Source organism: Budorcas taxicolor, chromosome 10 (assembly GCF_023091745.1).
Source record: "Budorcas taxicolor isolate Tak-1 chromosome 10, Takin1.1, whole genome shotgun sequence".
In the NCBI taxonomy this organism is placed as follows: Eukaryota; Metazoa; Chordata; class Mammalia; order Artiodactyla; family Bovidae; genus Budorcas; species Budorcas taxicolor.
Genome location: NC_068919.1, coordinates 41,928,569 through 41,947,059, shown reverse-complemented (window position 1 = coordinate 41,947,059; position 18,491 = coordinate 41,928,569). Strand labels below are relative to the sequence as shown.

The 18,491-nt window shown below is 37.6% G+C and overlaps 1 protein-coding gene across 1 annotated transcript in view; it reads right to left on the bottom strand.

The window, feature by feature from the left end:
* Nucleotides 1-18,491, bottom strand: part of ATL1 (atlastin GTPase 1) — a 73,320-nt gene that overhangs the window by 11,969 nt on the left and 42,860 nt on the right. Inside the window, exons 7-8 of the mRNA XM_052647360.1 lie at nucleotides 5,557-5,649; nucleotides 4,352-4,490 (exon numbers count right to left, since the gene is read on the bottom strand). Of these exons, the coding sequence (XP_052503320.1) occupies nucleotides 4,352-4,490; nucleotides 5,557-5,649 (232 nt within the window). The remainder of the gene's footprint in view (nucleotides 1-4,351; nucleotides 4,491-5,556; nucleotides 5,650-18,491) is intronic.

Here is an 18,491-nt window from a genome sequence, read left to right as displayed (position 1 = left end):
GAAATACTGTATTTGAAATATTTGTATTATATTATGTTTCCTTTGTCGTGTTTTATTGCCTATTATGTATCTGTATTCACTGATGCTAATAAGTTTCTTTTTTACTATACGATGATATGCTTTTTTCAACATTAGTAGAATATTGCTATATATCTAGAATATATGAATTCTTCCGGAATATCTGTATAAAACAAAAAAGGTTTCTCCTTCTAAAACCACTGTAAAATCACTTTCAAAACATGCAAATTCCACTCCTCCCTAAATTTCCTTGTAAAATTGTAATGGAATAAAATACACACTCTGGCATCAAGTGTATTAATTATCCAAGTAACCAGCACAGTATTACACATTTAGACAAAAAAAAATGTGTTCTGACAATAGCATTAGCCATACAACTTTGTTCTCACCAAAGCCAGGCATTCCAATTCTGGATTCAGAAAATACGAACAATATATTCATGACATACGCAAGTGGGAGCTCTTGCTAACAATATTAGTGGAAGAAAAGTAAATACATGACCCAGAACATCTGCAGACCAGTTCAGATCAATTTGCAGAGGTGTGCTCATCAGCCTTGACTCACTCACTGCAAGTGTTCAATAATATGTGTGGGTGGATGATTATTCATGATGATTTCTGTTTTCATCATTTCTTCAAGAATTTTTGTCACAAGACTAAAACCTTGTTAGGAATTCAGGATCTAGGTCAAAGAAGTTATCTGTAACAACTGAGGACACGATACATGCTTTATAAGAATACCACACGGCAGAAGCACCTGTGGTGTAGGGCTGCTGTGGAAACTAACCAAGGAAGATATTTTCTCAGGATCATTTGACTCTGACAAGTCATGAGAAATACATCTTTAAAAATAATAACCTTGCACTGGGGGTTGGCTATGCTTTCTGAAGTCTAACTGGAGCTGTTATGGAAGCAGCTCCCCAATTTATGATGTGGTTACCTGGTCATTCTACAGGTGGTATTATAACACAGAACCACCTCAGAAAAAGGTTAACTCCTTGTTAATTACAAGGTTGGATCTGCTATGTGAGGGGACATGTTCAGTAGGCACTTGGTAAGAATTGGTCGAATGCATCATGGATGAATGTGATTCAGTGCTTTTGGTCCTTTTGATTTCCTAAGTGGGAAGTGATTCAACTAACAGCAATTAAATATAATCATAGTAGTATAAGTTTTAAATAAAACTGGAAATAGTAAGATAGGATAACAATTTTGATAATGTGAGGGACCATGAACAAAAAATAATTATAACAATTACTGCTGCTAAGTTGCTTCAGTCGTGTCCAACTCTGTGCGACCCCATACATGGCAGCCCACCAGGCTCTGCCGTCCCTGGGATTCTCCAGGCAAGAACACTGGAGTGGGCTGCCATTTCCTTCTCCAATGCATGAAAGGGAAAAGTGAAAGTGAAGTCGCTCAGTCATGTCCGAATCTTAGCGACCCCATGGACTGCAGCCCACCAGGCTCCTCCGTCCATGGATTTTCCAGGCAAGAGTACTGGGGTAGGGTGCCACTGCCTTCTCCGATAACAACTGAGTTAGAAAATTATTTCTATAAGTGTATCGAAAGAGTATGTGAGAAACTATTATCAAAGAATTTCTGCACAATTGTTTATTCAAAGATGTTTTTTCCCCTGGAAGCAACCACTCAGATGACAGCCCTCTGGAGAACAGCTTGGCCAGAAGACAAGACATTCTGGATAGAAGTAACACCATATTATAAGATTCAGCATGGGATGAAAAACTGATGTAGACAGTAGACTCAAAACTGCCCAAGGAAACACTGAGGCAAACGAGAACATTTTGGCGCACAGAGGGATTTAGCAGTAGTCTTGTAAAGCCTCATTAAAATGGAACTTTGACAGGCAACTGAAGCCGCCTTTCATTTCTCTTTCCCTCAAGCTAGCCACTTTGGTAAACTTGCAACTCATGGTTAACTGTAAACTAACTGTGAGTCAATATATGTTTAGATTATGAGTAAAATTTGATGAGGAACAAATCTATTTAAAACTGTGATTTGTATCCACATGGTTTATCTTAAACTCCTTCCCTGAATTCTTTCCTTGCAAAATGTATCTGTTAATTTAAGAACTGTAGCTGTATACTACAGGAAAGGAACAAGGCAGGGTACTTTTTTGTCCCAATAAAGGACTGTTGTTGAAGGCCTGCTCCTGCTCTGCCTGCTTATGGCTCTCCAACCCCAGAGAAGAAAGAAAGGCCTTGTGGGAGCCCTCTCTTTATGTAATTTATTCAAAACACATTGAAGCCATTAGGTCACTGCACAGTATTAAGAGGTCTGTGCTCACTGGTGGGTTGGAATTCATAAGTGACAGTGAAATTATACGATCTTGGAATCCATGCATTAATATGTGCCTGCCTACAGTTGTCTTGCTGTTGTATAACGAAAAGACAATTTAAAACATGTATAAAAACAACTGCTGATGATTGATAAATTTGGGATTCTATTTATGACATTAACTGCAATGGTAAAATAAAAGGTATCTGAGAGAAAACACTATGGATACATGGGGAAAAAAACCTGGTTTGTTTTTTGAACTTGCCAGTTCCACAAAACTGAACACAAGTTGTTCAGCTGTCATTTTTAACAGTAATTTTAAAGTCCTTTGAGAACAGCTGTGCTGCAAGGCTTGTTACGCCACTGTCTCATTACCCCTGGCACAATGCAGAAAGGCCAAAGTAAATTAAGCACGTTTGAATTTAGTGGTATACTTAATGCTAGGCTTACAAATAAAAAAGTCAGAAATGTCTTTGTACTACCTCAGGAGGTACCTTTGTACTACCTCAGGAGGTAGACTGGAGAAGGCGATGGCACCCCACTCCAGTACTCTTGCCTGGAGAATCCCAGGGACTGGGGAGCCTGGTGGGCTGCTGTCTATGGGGTCACACAGAGTTGGACACAACTGAAGCGACTTAGCAGCAGCAGCAGCAGGAGGTAAATAGACACCCCCAGGATAAAGCAATTGGAGAGTCATTCTCTACTGATGGAAACTCAAAGTCAGGAACAGCAGGATAATTAAGGGAGGAGGTTGGGCCTTGCCCAGACCAGGTATTTTTTGTTTGCGAAGTCAGGAGACCTCCCTGAACATATATGTGCAGAAAAGGCTAATTGCAGGCGAAAGGAGGAGCAATGTCAAGGGATGCTCTACCCAGATGCCTCTGCGGTAGGATCCATCTTGGCTAAGAGAGGCGTGTGCACACATGGAAGGATCCTGAGGTACACCAAAGATGGACCGTGAACTAGGCAAATCAAAATGACTGGCTAAAGGAAACTTGGAAGAAACGCCCATAAAAGTAATTCAAATTGCCATGAGGGTGCAACTCAGGGACTCTCCCTCTGAGTCTGCTTGTGTGTCCATCCACATATACCGTACTTTTTTTCCCCTCTTGATAAATACTTTCCTTGTTTCACTGCGTTCCATCTTTGTGGGAATTCTTTTCTGCAAAGCCAAAGGGCCAGAGCCCTTGTCACTGAGCACTGGTCTAGTGGCTAGGATCTGGTGCTTTCACCACCGCAATCCAGCCCAGTCTCTGGCTGGGAACCCAAGCCCCACTCTAAACCATTGCAGGCTGAGGCCATGTGAGATCAATACTACCTTGGATTAACTGCAAAGCAAATATCTAAAGACCTAACGATTATTAGGAAGGATTAGCTTCTGCAGACTCCTGACTCCACCTCCTGCTGCCCCCCTTCTCTCTTTTTTTAGACAATTTGAATTGCTTTGGAATCTTAAAACATTAGTCATATCTCTCTGTTTAAGAGATGATTACATATTATTACTTTGAAAAACCCTCTGGGGCTTTTAGTTTTTTAAGAAACTAGTCCTCATCCAGAAGATGCTTTCATTATTAGTGAAGTTTTTAATGATTGATAATTAAATTTTTCAGCAGCAGTTTGAAAGAGCGTCACTTCAGTATTATGCAGTATTTTTTTCTATCTCTAATTATATAATAATACAAATATTCCAATAATATAGACTTCTATTTTCCCTTTAATATAAATAAGGAAAATATAAAAGGAAGATATTAAGGAGCATTTCTCAATGCACAGGTGAGCAGGAACCTCTGAGAAAGGGTGAGGGTTACTGCCCCCAGGTGATTGCAGGATTTAGTCTATTTTCTCTGTGTACATATTTGGCACCCATAGAACCCCACAGATCAAGGAGGTGCTCTAGCATGAGCTGGGGATTCTCAATCCCCCTGACAATTTCTAATCAGCACACCCAGATCAGTGAACAAACTAAACTAGCAGCTATAAGCCCAGTGGATAAAATCAGACTTAGTGACATAAACACATTCAGTAAAAGACAGACAGACCTTTCAGTTTTCCATCAAAGTTTGGATTGGTAGCTACTTTTAGGCCAGGATGAGGTAGCAGAAAACAGGAAATTTTGGTGAAACAGGAATGGATGTGTTTTCGAACATTCTGGAGTTCTTCATGCTGGTTCCCTGAGACCTGTAGTAAATCATTCTGAAGTTTAAATGACTTTCAACACAAATTGAACTCCAAAAGAACTCTGTGGCATTTATATTTGCTATGTGTGGTCACAATGATTAAAAAATGACATGACAGGGCTGATACTAAAAGTTTTGGGTCAATTTGCTACATAGCCACATTTAAGTATAGTATACATATGGCATTATTACTATAATTAACAAATGTCTACTCTTACTCAGAAGAGCCTTCCTATTTTTTAGTACAAATTAGTGGGATTTTACTCCAGCTAGTTCCTAAAAATTCAAATTTTAATTCAAAGTACTCACAAAGACATGAATAGATCATAAGATATTCCTACCTTCTTTTCAGGAGGTACTCAAAGACAGCCTCTTGTCACTTGGTAGGTATACATTTAAATTCTAGAAAGACATCTGGATAGTTGGGTATTTACATACAAGCTAAACTGCCTCCTTTTTTCCTATGTATTAGACAGTTAATAGTACAAATTATCCTAAAAAATAACCATAGCCTAAAAAAGTAAGCTTAGAGATCCTGATTATCAAGAGTTCTTTTTTTAATCTCCATTTTTTTTCTGATTACTCATTAGGTATTTTTTTGGATATCTGTTCAACTATTGAACTATCACGACACAGACAGTTAATAGCCGCCTCCTAATATCACATTCTGTGAACTACTAGCAAAATGTCCTAAGATTGACTTTGGGGATCTTAAAACTTAAATATTTTCTTAAATTGACTTTAAGCCTCTGCTAAAACATGAATCCAGATATTTGTACTGTCAATCTTCGACTGATTTAACTCTTCAAATTAAAGATTTTATCTTTAGGAACAAATCATTGTTTTATAGATAGCTACAAAAGAACTCTTTTTCTGAATCATAATTATCAATAATATTTAAAATTGTAATTGACATTTTATTAAGTATCACTCTTAGTTTGTTCACAGAGATACTATGAAGGTCAAATGAGGTTGTGGGTATTGAGTATCTATTCAAGAAGTCACTCAACAAAAATAATTTTAGATCACTGTTGGGGAAATTTCATGCATCTAGACAGCTAACAAACCTTGAGGCGTTTTTCCAAGAATTTGGAGCCACCGTCAGATCCATATGAAAATTCGTATGGGAAGCTCCAATCTCGAACGAGAAATATCAGACTCTAAGAGACAATAAGAACAAAAGATTGATAAAGGAACTCTAAATTGCCTCCATCTGTTCTTTACTGAAATATATTAAATGATATTATTGCCATCTGAATAGTGTTCTTCTCCACATAAAGAAATTAAAAAGCAAACATAAAACCTAGGAAAGTTGTTTCTGAGCATTCACTCCTCTCTGAGATCATCCTACCTGTTTCCATTGAATGTGAATAGAAAGCTGCCCCCAAAATGACTAAGGTACATAGTGCCATTCAGCCAATGTGAGGCATCTCTGTCAGTTTTCAGGAAGCTTTTTATGAAGATTCAAGTTTTATTTGAAGGAAGTTTTTTCCTTCCATCTGTTTAAATATTTTTCCTCTATTACATCTGACCCCTTCTCTTCTTCGGGGGTTCTCATCATGCATACCTGGTAGGCAGAGGGGCGGGAATCCAGGTTTTGTGGGGCCTGAAAGTTATACAATCTGTGCAGGGGAGAGGGCTCAATAGGAAAAAGGTATAAAAATGGGCTAAAACGTTGATATTTATTTACAATGAGAAAAATAATGAATTACAAATTTTAAAGCACTGACACCACAAACACATTTGTAAAAATCCAGAAAAATAACTAATATACCTTTGCAATACTTTTTTCTCCCACTTTTTGACTGCCAATGCTTTGGTCACTTTTTTTTTTTGATCACTTCTTCACATGACAATTTTGAAATATTTTCTGTTAGAAAGTTAATTCAGTATCTCCTCTAACAAGGTCAAAATTTTTATTGTAAAAATGTTTTTTATTGCTAATAGTTTAGAAATATTTCAGCTTCACAACTTGTTATTTATAATATTTCTTCATCTGTTAAATAGAGATAGTAAGGGAGCCAGCCTCACAGGACTACTAAATGAAATAGTATACAGAAGACATTGCAAACAGTACCTGGTACAAAATGCTATGTTAGCTACTTGATTTGATTTTCATGGCCACATAGTATTTTAGCGCATGGATAGACCTAACTTATTTTGCATTCTCCTAGATGTTTTCCAGTTTTTCTAAGTACTATTCTAAGAAATGCATTGATAAACATCCCTGAAGCTGAGTATTTGTTTATATCCAGAAGGATTTTCATCAGGGACTGTGTTCCCCAAATTAGAACAATCATTAGAATCATTTGAGAGGCTTTTAAAAGTACAGAATTCTTGGGCCCCCCTCCATACCTATTGCAACCAGGGTAAGAGAAGCTTTCCTTTATCAAGTGCCTATTGTAAGTCAAGCACAATACCAGCATCACACACATGATGTATTCCATGCACTGCTGCCCCAGGAGAAGTTATAATTTATTATTAGTCTTAAAAGAGATATATAAAAATCCCCTTCACCCGCCCCCCAACCTGATGTTAATCAAGTAATTTTCCCAAAGCCACAAGGCCAGAGTGGAAGAGGTGGCATTTAAACTTGGGAAAATTCCTGCTGCACTGCCTCAAAATTAAGTATAGAACACATAGTTTACAATCTGACACATTAAACCATTCCTTTATAAGTTAGATTAAGTTATATTTCAATTTTAGTATCTGGAAAAATGCAGGAACTTGAGGGAAAAATTAGAATATTTTAATGAAATTAGCTATCTTTAAAAGTCTAAGCATTTACATCTCTGGGCTTCTGATTGAGCCTTTTAGTCTTGCCCATTAAAACTGATATCACTTTTAACTCTCTTTTAAGCTTTCCATCCTTTCTTTCCCTTTACAGTTTATCTGTTGAAGAACCTACGAATCTGACCTGGAGAGATTTCCATAACCTGAACCTTGCTGACTGCATAGTCACAGGGCAGTTCAACATGTTCTTTCGTCCTCTGAATTTCCTACAAATTGGCAACTGGATACAGACTCTTGATCTGACTCCGGTTTTACTTTTTGTCAAGACTCTATGAAGCAGAGTGTTCTTTTATAAGGAGGCACATAGTATATGATTATTCCTCCTTCGGTGAAGTTACGTTACCTTTGCTTAACTGAAGCTCATTCTTCAGGAGAGTTCTCGTTAAGGGCTCATGGGAACAACATTCTTTGTATTCTTACATGCTAATAACATTTTGTGTCCTTGATAAGTGAAAGTCAATTTTGCTGGATATAAAATCCTTAGCTCACATCTTTCCTTAAACAGGGACATGTCTTAGTTAGAATTATGGATGTTTCTTATTTCATTACAGTGTAAGCCCCCCTCTTCCCCATGTGTGTGTGTGTGTGTTCTGTGGATTCTTGTGGGGAAAGGAGAGATTCCTGTGGAGCAGAGGATTTAAAAATATCCATATACGCTATCTTTACATAGTCCACTCTCTTTAGATAGATGTTCATTCTAGTCAACATTTTACATTTTTGTCAAAATACGATAATTTGTATCTAGAACATTTCTACCTAAAACATGCACTTTGAAAATAGAGGTTAGATAAGAAGCAGCTTTTGCAAAATAGAGGTTCATGAATCAGGATAAATGAAACCAACTATGTGGATTTGGCTATATTTTGCATTTTTCTTGGAAGAGTTTAGTCTCTTTTCTTGGTCTTTTCACTGGGCATCTTCCCAAGTCAACCAAATGAGGACCATGTGTAGAATAGGATCAAAGATGAAGTCTTATTTTCTTAAATAAGTACTCTATATTCTACCTACCTCTAGTGTCAAATTCTAAGTTGCTTCCCTAATGCTCCCATCCAGTGCTGTGCTGGTATAAACTGGCTCTCCAACAACAACAACATGCCTTGATTTGTGGCATTTGACAATTTCTGCTGTGCAAATGTGCCTACCATGGCTGATTTCAAGCTACTAACAGTTTAATAACTGGCTTATGTAACTCCTGAATATTTACTAGTTAGCTCTCAAAGTGCTATAAGCCAGCTACAGTACACCCACTGTCCCCATCTCCTCCCCAAATAATTCATATGCTTTACATTTATCCTGTACAGAATGCTATGAATTTCAGTCCTTATTTCAAAATCCATCCATTGTTCCACACTGCTGAATTTTGATTTGTTCATACATATAAGTAGAGATTTAAAAAGTCAAGAATACAGATTACTCTAACTTTCTCAGATAAAAATATCTGAAGTCATACTTTTAAAAAATAAATTAAATCCAGTCAGGCAACTGGGGAAAATGATGGACCTACACTTCGCATATCCTTCAAGTGATCACAGGATGAAAATTATGAAAAACATTGTAACTTTTGTTTATTTTCCTTTGAAGACCATTCAAAAGGAATGCTATAGCACCACTATTAGTGAAAAATGGAAAAAAATTCAAATGCTCAACAATTGGGAATGGTACATTATGGCATATTAATATATTACATAGCTATTAACATTACAAATGTGTGGAGTGTATCGATACATGTATTACATCAGTATAAAAAGGCTTACATGAAAAAATGTTATCTGAATTATAATGCTAAATTTATGTGTACATCCATTATTAATACATGAAAACACTCCCAAACTCCCAGGAAAAAACTGTTCTAGAGTCATGTAGCCAGTGAATACCTGAACTGGTTTAACCTATTTAATCAATCAATTTCAGTTTTAATTTCAGCTTCAGGTAGTAAGTAAACACTGGAACTCATTTTAAACCCTTCAAAGTAAGTAACACCTTACTTCAACCAACAGCCCACTGAAAGCCAACCACTGACAGCTTCATACTTTAAAAGTCAGTCAAGTAGAAGAACCACCTCAGAAAACTGAGGCTACGTCAACCCATTGCTAACCTCTGTAACCAGACACAAAACATGCTTCTGTATTCAACAACAAAACAATAATTAAAAAACTGATGTCAACCCATTCTTGTCCCTGTAAACCATGAAAATCCAAGACAAAGCCCCCAACTCTACATAATAATCATTTGTTTTGCTCAATGAAACTCCCAACTATAACTCTTTTACTAAATTAACCAATAAACTCAGCTCTGGTTTTGGTATCAGGTTTTGAGTGAAGGTCTCATCCTCCAACAATTCTGAAGTCCTATCGAGATAGTTCTGAACGCCCTCACTGGGCAGTATTCCCTATGAACCTCAGGTTAACATGTGTACTTTCCATGTCCCCTGTTCCCAAATTCCATCTGTCCTTAGAGGTGAATCTGCCTCAACAATGATAAAATCTGAGTTCTAATTTGCTTCACTGAGCTCTTGCTGCTGATTAATTTGTTATCCTAGAATTTTTGTTATCAGAGGCAAAGACCTGTCTTAAGTAGTAACCAGATTAATCAGGATGCCCCCAAAACTAATGGTTGGAGGTCTGTTAAACCAGCAACAAACTTATGCAAAAGTAGTCAGTCAAATTTTGCCTTGGGTTCTCTACAACAGAGACCATTCTCATTCTTGTCAATTTGCAAACTACTTTGTTTAGTCCATAATGTAGGATCAATGACTATCAGATTATTGAATGTACGTAGCACTTAGCAGCAGGAGCAGCAGCACTGTTCTAACACTTGCTGGAGGACCCAGGTGCTTTTCATAAGCACACAATTTGAGCAACTTGTTTGTTACAGGCTTGTGTGTATCAAGGCTACAATCTTCTCCTGGAAGAATTTCTGCTTCCTATTTGTACTACATTACAATCCTAATATTTGCATTTACAATAATAAATTACCTTAAAAATTTAGAATAACATTGTGTTAAGCTTCGGACATGTCAAAACAAATAATAAAGATGTTCTATACAGCAAAAAAGACACAGATGTGTAGAGCGGACTTTTGGACTCAGAGGGAGAGGGAGAGGGTGGGATGATTTGGGAGAATGGCATTGAAACATGTATACTATCATGTAAGAATCGAATCACCAGTCTATGTCCGATGCAGGATACAGCATGCTTGGGGCTGGTGCACGGGGATGACCCAGAGGGATGTTGTGGCGAGGGAGGTGGGAGGGGGGTTCATGTTTGGGATCGCATGTACACCCGTGGTGGATTCATGTCAATGTATGGCAAAACCAATACAGTATTGTAAAGTAAAATAAAGTAAAAATAAAAATTAAAAAAAAAAAAAGATGTTCTATAAAAATGAAGATAAAATAAAAAACACTCATTAGTTAGCTTCTTTCATTAGTAAACTGAGGCCTCAAAACAAACTGCTGACTCCGGAAGACTCAATTTCACTCTCTAACCTTCTGAAATTTACCCTACTGACAGTGTATCTCTCTCTGCTCAGTTTTATCTTCACCAATCACTTCACTTCTTCAATATCTTCTTTTTCTTCCTCTGACCTCCTGAACCATTTCCTTAGTGATTTTTGCAGGAAAGTAGTAGTCATATTGCCCCAACTGCTTAAAACTACTATATCTGAAGACTGTTGTATAGAAGTTGAATTTAAACACTGGCCTTGATTATAAGGAATTTCTTTTAGCACAGGAAGACAGAAATTTGCTGCAGAATTCAGGATCCTGTTGCTTAGTATCCTGAATTATCAGTTATTTTCCAACTAAGTTCACTTAATTATTAGTCCCTCTTGTTAGGTTGGAAAAAAATTGTTAGGTTAGAAAAAATTGGTTAAAAGCAATAAAAAGACCAGGAGAGCATTTAAATATCCCAGCTCATCATAAAAAAACAAGAATAAAAATTGTAATAGCCTTTCAACGGCAAGAAATATAGAAAAACACAACACAAGGCCATTTCAGATTTTCTCTGAGATGAATTGGACATCGATTAAAAATTGTGAACAAAACAAGGATGAATCAATAGGAAACTTTAAAAACAGACTTCAGGAAAATCTCAAACAATACTCTCAGTACTTAAATAGCCAAAATAAAGGGAACATTGTCTTCCCTTTTAAAATGGGCTCAGAGGAGAACAGGACGACAGCAGATGAGATGCTTGGATGGCATCACCAACTCAATGGATGGACATAGGTTTGGGTGAACTCCAAGAGTTGGTGATGGGCAGGGAGGCCTGGTGTGCTACGGTTCATGGGGTTGCAAAGAGTCGGACACGACTGAGTGACTGAACTGAACAGACATAAAATACAGGAATCAAAAAAAAAACTTGAAAGAGAAATCATCAGCTTAAAAATTTACACTTTATGGCTGGCATTTCAGACAGGGGACACCTATAGATACTTTAGGGACACCTATAGATACTTTAAGCAGAAAATCTGCTGAAAGAACCAAAGTTTCATATTAGCTAAAGATACCTACACTGTACATGATTAAAAAAGAAACTGAAGAATCTCTTTGAGTAAAAGTTTCCAAGAATACAGACAGAAAAATGAGAGAATAATCTACAACAGTCCAGACTGTTGGTGGTGGTGTTTAGTTGCTGAGTCCTGTCAGACTCTTTTTTTGACCCCAAGGACTGTAGCCCCGTCACACTCCTTGTCCATGGGATTTCCCAAGTAAGAATACTGGAGTGGGTTGCCACTGCCTTCTCCAGGGGATCTTCCCAGCCCAGGGATTGAACCCACATTTCCTGCATTGGCAGGTGGGTTCTTTATCACTGAGCCACCAGGGAAGCCTCAGTCCAGATTAACCCCTCCCAAATTATCATAAATCTTGATTTTTTTATACATATAAAAAGATTAGGTCATATTGCTGCTGCTGCTGCTAAGCTGCTTCAGTCGTGTCCGACTCTGTGCGACCCCATAGACGGCAGCCCACTAGGTTACTCTGTCCCTGGGATTCTCCAGGCAAGAACACTGGAGTGGGTTGCCTTTTCCTTCTCCAATGCATGAAAGTGAAAAGTGAAAGTGAAGTCACTCAGTCATGCCCAACTCTTAGCGACCCCATGGACTGCAGCCTACCAGGCTCCTCCGTCCATGGGATTTTCCAGGCAACAGTACTGGAGTGGGTTGCCACTGTCTTCTCCAGGGGATCTTCCCAGCCCAGGGATCAAACCCACATTTCCTGCATTGGCAGGTGGGTTCTTTATCACTGAGCCAACAGGGAAGCCTCAGTCCAGATTAACCCCTTCCAAATTATCATAAATCTTGATTTTTTATACATATAAAAAGATTAGGTCATGGCAGTTATTAAATCAACAACAGGGTCAACATCCAAGACTCAATGTCTTTTATGGCCTATTTCTTGATCCAATAGTCACGGCTTATCCTCCCTGGCTCAGAGCAGTTGCAGTCTTGTCTAACTACTTGAAGCCTCTACAGATTATGTACTAGGACCACCTTTAACTCTGATGATACCACATACAAACTGTTGCTAACTGAGAACATCTCACTTTTTTCTGTTAGTCTTAACTAATTAAATGTGCTATCTTTTTAATTATAAACCATCAATGTAATACTTTCAATTCAGAAATTCTACTATCTTTTTCCATTGAAAAAGAACTTTATGATTGTGTTGCTGCAGTTCAAGAAGGGGCCGTGCCCAGTATAAGCATTTTAGACACTCTCATATCAATTTTTGACTTAAACTGTTTGTTCATGGGTCTTATCTTAAAAATGTAAGAGGTAATACTAGGCAGGATATGTAATAGTTACACCAAATCTTGAATCCAGGTTATCCAATTTTGGGTCCAATAAGTTTATTTGTATGCAAACTATATATAATCCTAAATATACATATAATATCATAATTAGCAAGCATTAATTAAATATCTGCTGTATATAAAGTAGGTGGTGTGTGTATACTCGGTCATGTCTGACACTTTAGAACACCATGGAGTGTAGCCTGCTAGGCTCCTCTGTCCCTGGAATTTTCCAGGCAAGAATATTAGAGTGGGTTGCCATTTCCTACTCCAAAGTATCTTCCCAACCTAAGGATAGAACCTGTCTCTCCTGAGTCTCTGGCATTAGGAGACAGATTCTTTACCACTGAGCCACCTGGGAAGCCTATAAAGTAGGGGGTCTAGACTAAAAAAAGTTAACTGCAAAGGTCCTGCTCTTAACATATTTATAATTTAGCTAGTGGGATGGGATTTGCACATTCAACCAACTATAAGACCACAAGCTGTAGTTCAGTAAGCACCTAGCATCAGAAAGAGGAAGAGAGGCATTAAGGGGTGGTGGTGAAATGCAAGGGCTTTGAGCCTGTGGCCTAGGTTGAAGGCCAGCTCTGCAACTTAAAGATACATGTGGCCTAGGACAAGTTTCTTAACTACTCTAAGCCTCGGTGTTTCCCCATCAGTTAAAAAAAAATAGAAAGGAATAAAGAAGGAGTAACAACATTACTTATTTTATATAACTATAATGAACATTCATGTGAATCATGTAAGAAATATACAGAGCACGGGGCCTGGCACAAAAATAAGAGTTCAATAAAATATTATTATTATGTAGGTCTCCCAGACATTTTATGAATCTACATAAGGACACTGGGGGAATCCTGATCTATACCATGGACCTAATTCTGAGTAGCCAGATGAATATTTTATTCTAATTTCATACAATTCTCAGATTACCTAAATCACTCTCTGGACAGAACATGCGATAAGGCACCTTTCTCAAACTGCTGTCCTTTTCCTCAGCCCCACCAAGAGAATGTCTTCTCCTTTCATATACAGCCCAAGCAGCCAAATAACAGCTTCTCATTTTCTCAGTGAAATCATGGATTTCTCTGGTATGAACTTGGCAGTTGCAGTCATCATAGATATTTGACCAAGGATGTTTTGTTTTGAAATTCTGAAGTAGCTGAAATCACTATTAAAGTTTATTCCAGAGAGGAACACTCAAATCATGGGAATAAAGGGTCCTTAAATATAAGTAAACCACTGTAACATAATTCCTGATTTGCCATATGTAGGACCAATTTGGACAGGAAACTGAGAAACAGAAGGTTTATCCTAATATATTAGTACATTATCATAAGCTTCCTCTACTATTATTTTCTAGCAATCTTCAGTTTAAAATTGGAATGGAGATATCTGCTCACCAATAATTACAACTCCACTGAAAGGAACATGAAGAATTAAGTTCCACTCTTATTTCATAAAGAGAATTCAAATTGTTTTTTTCCCAGCTTTTGTGAGACATAATTGACATATAACACACTGTGTACATTTAAGGTCTGCAATGTGATTATCCAATACAAATATATATTATGAACTGATTACTACAACTGGGGTAGCAAACACCTCTGTTGCCTTAGTTATGACCTGTGTATACAGGTGTGTAGTGAATCTATTCCAAAGGTTTAGGGTATTGATGGGCCGCTAAGCGTACAAAAATGATTAATAAAAATGCTATGGGAGAAAATTGGGATGAATTAGTCTGTTTCTTCTGTGTTAGCCACACAACCTAAATACTGATAGCACTCTTACCCATCTATCTCAGGGCATCATGCCATAGAGAGGTTCAGGAATAACTGGGTATACTCAGGGCTTTGGCTTAAAGGGACCAGGGTTCAGGAATATTGTGGCTTGTATCAATATTTACACTTACTGAAGACTAAACTGATTACAGTCAGCTCCTGTAGACTTATTTACAAAGATACCCACCATAGAAATGCCACTGGGAAATTACTGATATCTACAAAACTGGCTCAAGAAAACCTTGAGATTACACATTAGTAAACTGGGAGATGTTTCCACTTCTTTGTAGCCTATATAATTAGAGGACATGAAATGGTTACACAGTAAACTTCTAGGCAGTTGTAGCCAACAGGCACATTTAATAATATAACATTAAGGCTTCTTTAGTTCAGTTCAGTTGCTCATTCCTGTAGGACTCCTTGCAACCATGTGGACTGCATGCCATGCCTCCCTGTCCATCACCAACTCCTGGAGTCCACCGAAACCCATGTCCATTGAGTTGGTGATGCCATCCAACCATCTCATCCACTGTCGTCCCCTTCTCCTCCTGCCTTCAATCTTTCCCAGCATCAAGGTCTTTTCCAATGAGTCAGTTCTTCACATGAGATGGCCAAAGTATTGGAGTTTCAGCTTCACCATCAGTCCTTCCAATGAACACCCAGGACTGATCTCCTTTAGGATGGACTGGTTGGATCTCCTTGCAGTCCAAGGGACTCTCAAGAGTCTTCTCCAACACCACAGTTCAAAAGCATCAATTCTTCAGTGCTCAGCTTTATAGTCCAACTCTCACATTCATACATGATCACTGGAAAAACCATAGCCTTGACTAGATGGACCTTTGTTGGCAAAGTAATGTCTCTGCTTTAGAATATGCTGTCTAGGTTGGTCATAGCTTTTCTTCCAAGGAGTAAGTGCCTTTTAATTTCATGGCTGCAGTCACCATCTGCAGTGATTCTGGAACCCAGAAAAATAGTCTGTCACCATTTCCATTGCTTCCCCATTTATTTGTCATGAAGTGAAGGGACTGGATGCCATGATCTTGGTTTTCTGGATGTTGAGTTTTAAGCCAACTTTTTCACTCTCCTCTTTCATTTCATCAAGAAGCTATTTAGTTCTTCTTCACTTTCTGCCATAATGGTGGTGCCACCTGTGTATCTGAGGTTATTGATATTTCTCCCGGCAATCTTGATTCTAGCTTGTGCTTCTTCCAGCCCAGCATTTTGCATGATGTACTCTACATATAACTTAAATAAGCAGGGTGACAATATACAGCCTTGATGTACTCCTTTTCCTATTTGGAATCAGTCTGTTGTTCCATGTCCAGTTCTAACTGTTGCTTCCTGACCTGCATACAGATTTCTCAAGAGGCAGGTCAGGTCTTCTGGTATTCCCATCTCTTTCAGAGTTTTCCACAGTTTTTTGTGATCCACACAGTAAGGCTTTTGCATAGTCAATAAAGCAAAAGTAGATGTTTTTCTGGAACTCTCTTGCTTTTATGATGATCCAACAGATGTTGGCAATTTGATCTCTGGTTCCTCTGCATTTTTCTAAATCCAGCTTGAACATCTGGAAGTTCATGGTTCATGTACTGTTTGTTTAAGCCTGGCTTGGGGAATTTTGAGGTGGACTTCTTAGAGTCCACCTTCCATTCTATTGGGGAATCCTTTTCAGCTTAGGCCTAACATCAAACTTCCTGTTATCATGACATTATAGAACAAGTGAAAACCCTCTCCACCATGTCAGTCTAGCAGAGTTGAGAGGACACGAGTGACAAGCACACAGAGAAAGCTGGAAAGCCACACAAATGGAAAATCAGCCTTTCCTTGGGTAACAAGTAACTAATGGCTGACCGCTGAGCACAGAACATTAAAGGAAGACAGTCTTGCCTGGTATTGAAAAACAGTCCATAAACAGTTCATTCAATGTGCACTTCAAACAACGTCTAACAATCGGAAAAATTCCTAATAGAGATTTTGACCCAAAGATGTAATCATCTCGTTGTAGAGCTATATGGGACCTGGTATGCCCTATAACCAAGGAAGAAAAATTCATAGGCCCAAGTACAGACAAATCTCCCACCATACCTCATGAGGTATTTTTTATCAGGTCCTTACAGAAAACTGGAAATTATTTTCTAATGTCCCTGTCAAATATTTATGGGTATTACATGTTTAAATTAGTGGAAATGTATTCATTCTCAACCAAACCTCTTGAAGTCCTAAGGCAGAGGAACTAAAGAACCAAGTTCTTTTAATTATTTTTAAAGAACAGTTACATTAATGAGGTAGCTCTTGCTGGACTGTTATACTTAAGATTCAAGTGCTCACAGTGAGCAAGACAAGTGGGAAAGTAATTCATGTCAGAGAATGCTATGTCTTAATATGAATTTACTTCTTGAGTGTACTAAATAGTCTATAGCTGGCTTTTATAGGCTCCCTTGGAAGACTTATTAAAATTTGAGGAATTTTACAAGTCAGGAGACAGCATGTCAGTAGCCTGCAATTGGCCACAGTAAAAGTATTTACACCACAGAAATCAGCAAATGCTACTATCAGACCCACCTCCCCCTTCTCTCTAGCCAGTTACAAACACTAACCAGCACACCACTGGCTAAACTTAACACTTCAAAGGTGCTTTTAAACTGAATCCGCTTTTAGTTCTCTTTCCAAAAACATAGTTTTAAAATGCAATTATAGATATTTTGTTTGTTTGGTATAAATTGACTTTTGGTTTAAAAACCAAATTAATCTGTTAATTCAGCTATTCATTTCATTGGCTAATTGCCCTCTCTATTGCTGCCTAAGACAGATCTTATTTATTATTTACAGCTTCACTCTGTTTCAGAGTTAAGAATTCTATTTTAAATTTGTCAAATTTAATTAATAATAAATTGTTATTTTAAAAATATCACTGCCCATCACTTTATTTTCTCAGGCAGTATTTAAAATTTCTCCACAGTTTTATCCAAACAAATACAACTGCTATTTTCTCAGGGGAAGAGGATAGGAACAGTGACCAGCTTAAAAAACTGCTGAATTAAACTTTTATTTAAAAGTTATTTTATTTCAGAATTTTTTCTATTTTTTCTAATTTAAATGTGAATCATTTTGCTGATATCTTAAATGTTGTTCTGTGATTCGAGTATATTTACATTTTGTCTTTTAATTTCATGCAGTATAGTATTTTTGTTTTGAATTTGGTTGTTTTAATCTTAAATTATTAAATAGCTTTGGAAGCCACTTATACTATTTAATTAGTTTCTAATTTCAATTTCAGATACTCAGATTTATAAGTCAAAACCTGTTCAGAAGTCAGTGTTGACTCATTCAATCATAATTTTTTCTTTTGTAATGCCAACAGTTTACAAACAAGTGGTAATTGCCAAGTTTTTTCTATTGTTTGTTTTCAATTCATTGTTTTTTGTTAGTTTTGTTTTACCAAAGGCCTGTTTGCCTATCGATTTATCCATCGTCCATCTGTCCATCAACAGAGCACTGGTTGGTTCTTTTGGTTTCAGTTTATCTAGCCAAGCATAAGAAGCAGTGACACCTGCTGGTAAGACTGAAAACGCCTTTCCAGAATTACTACGGAGTTACCCAATATATGCCAGTGAGTTCTGAGGTAGCAAGTTC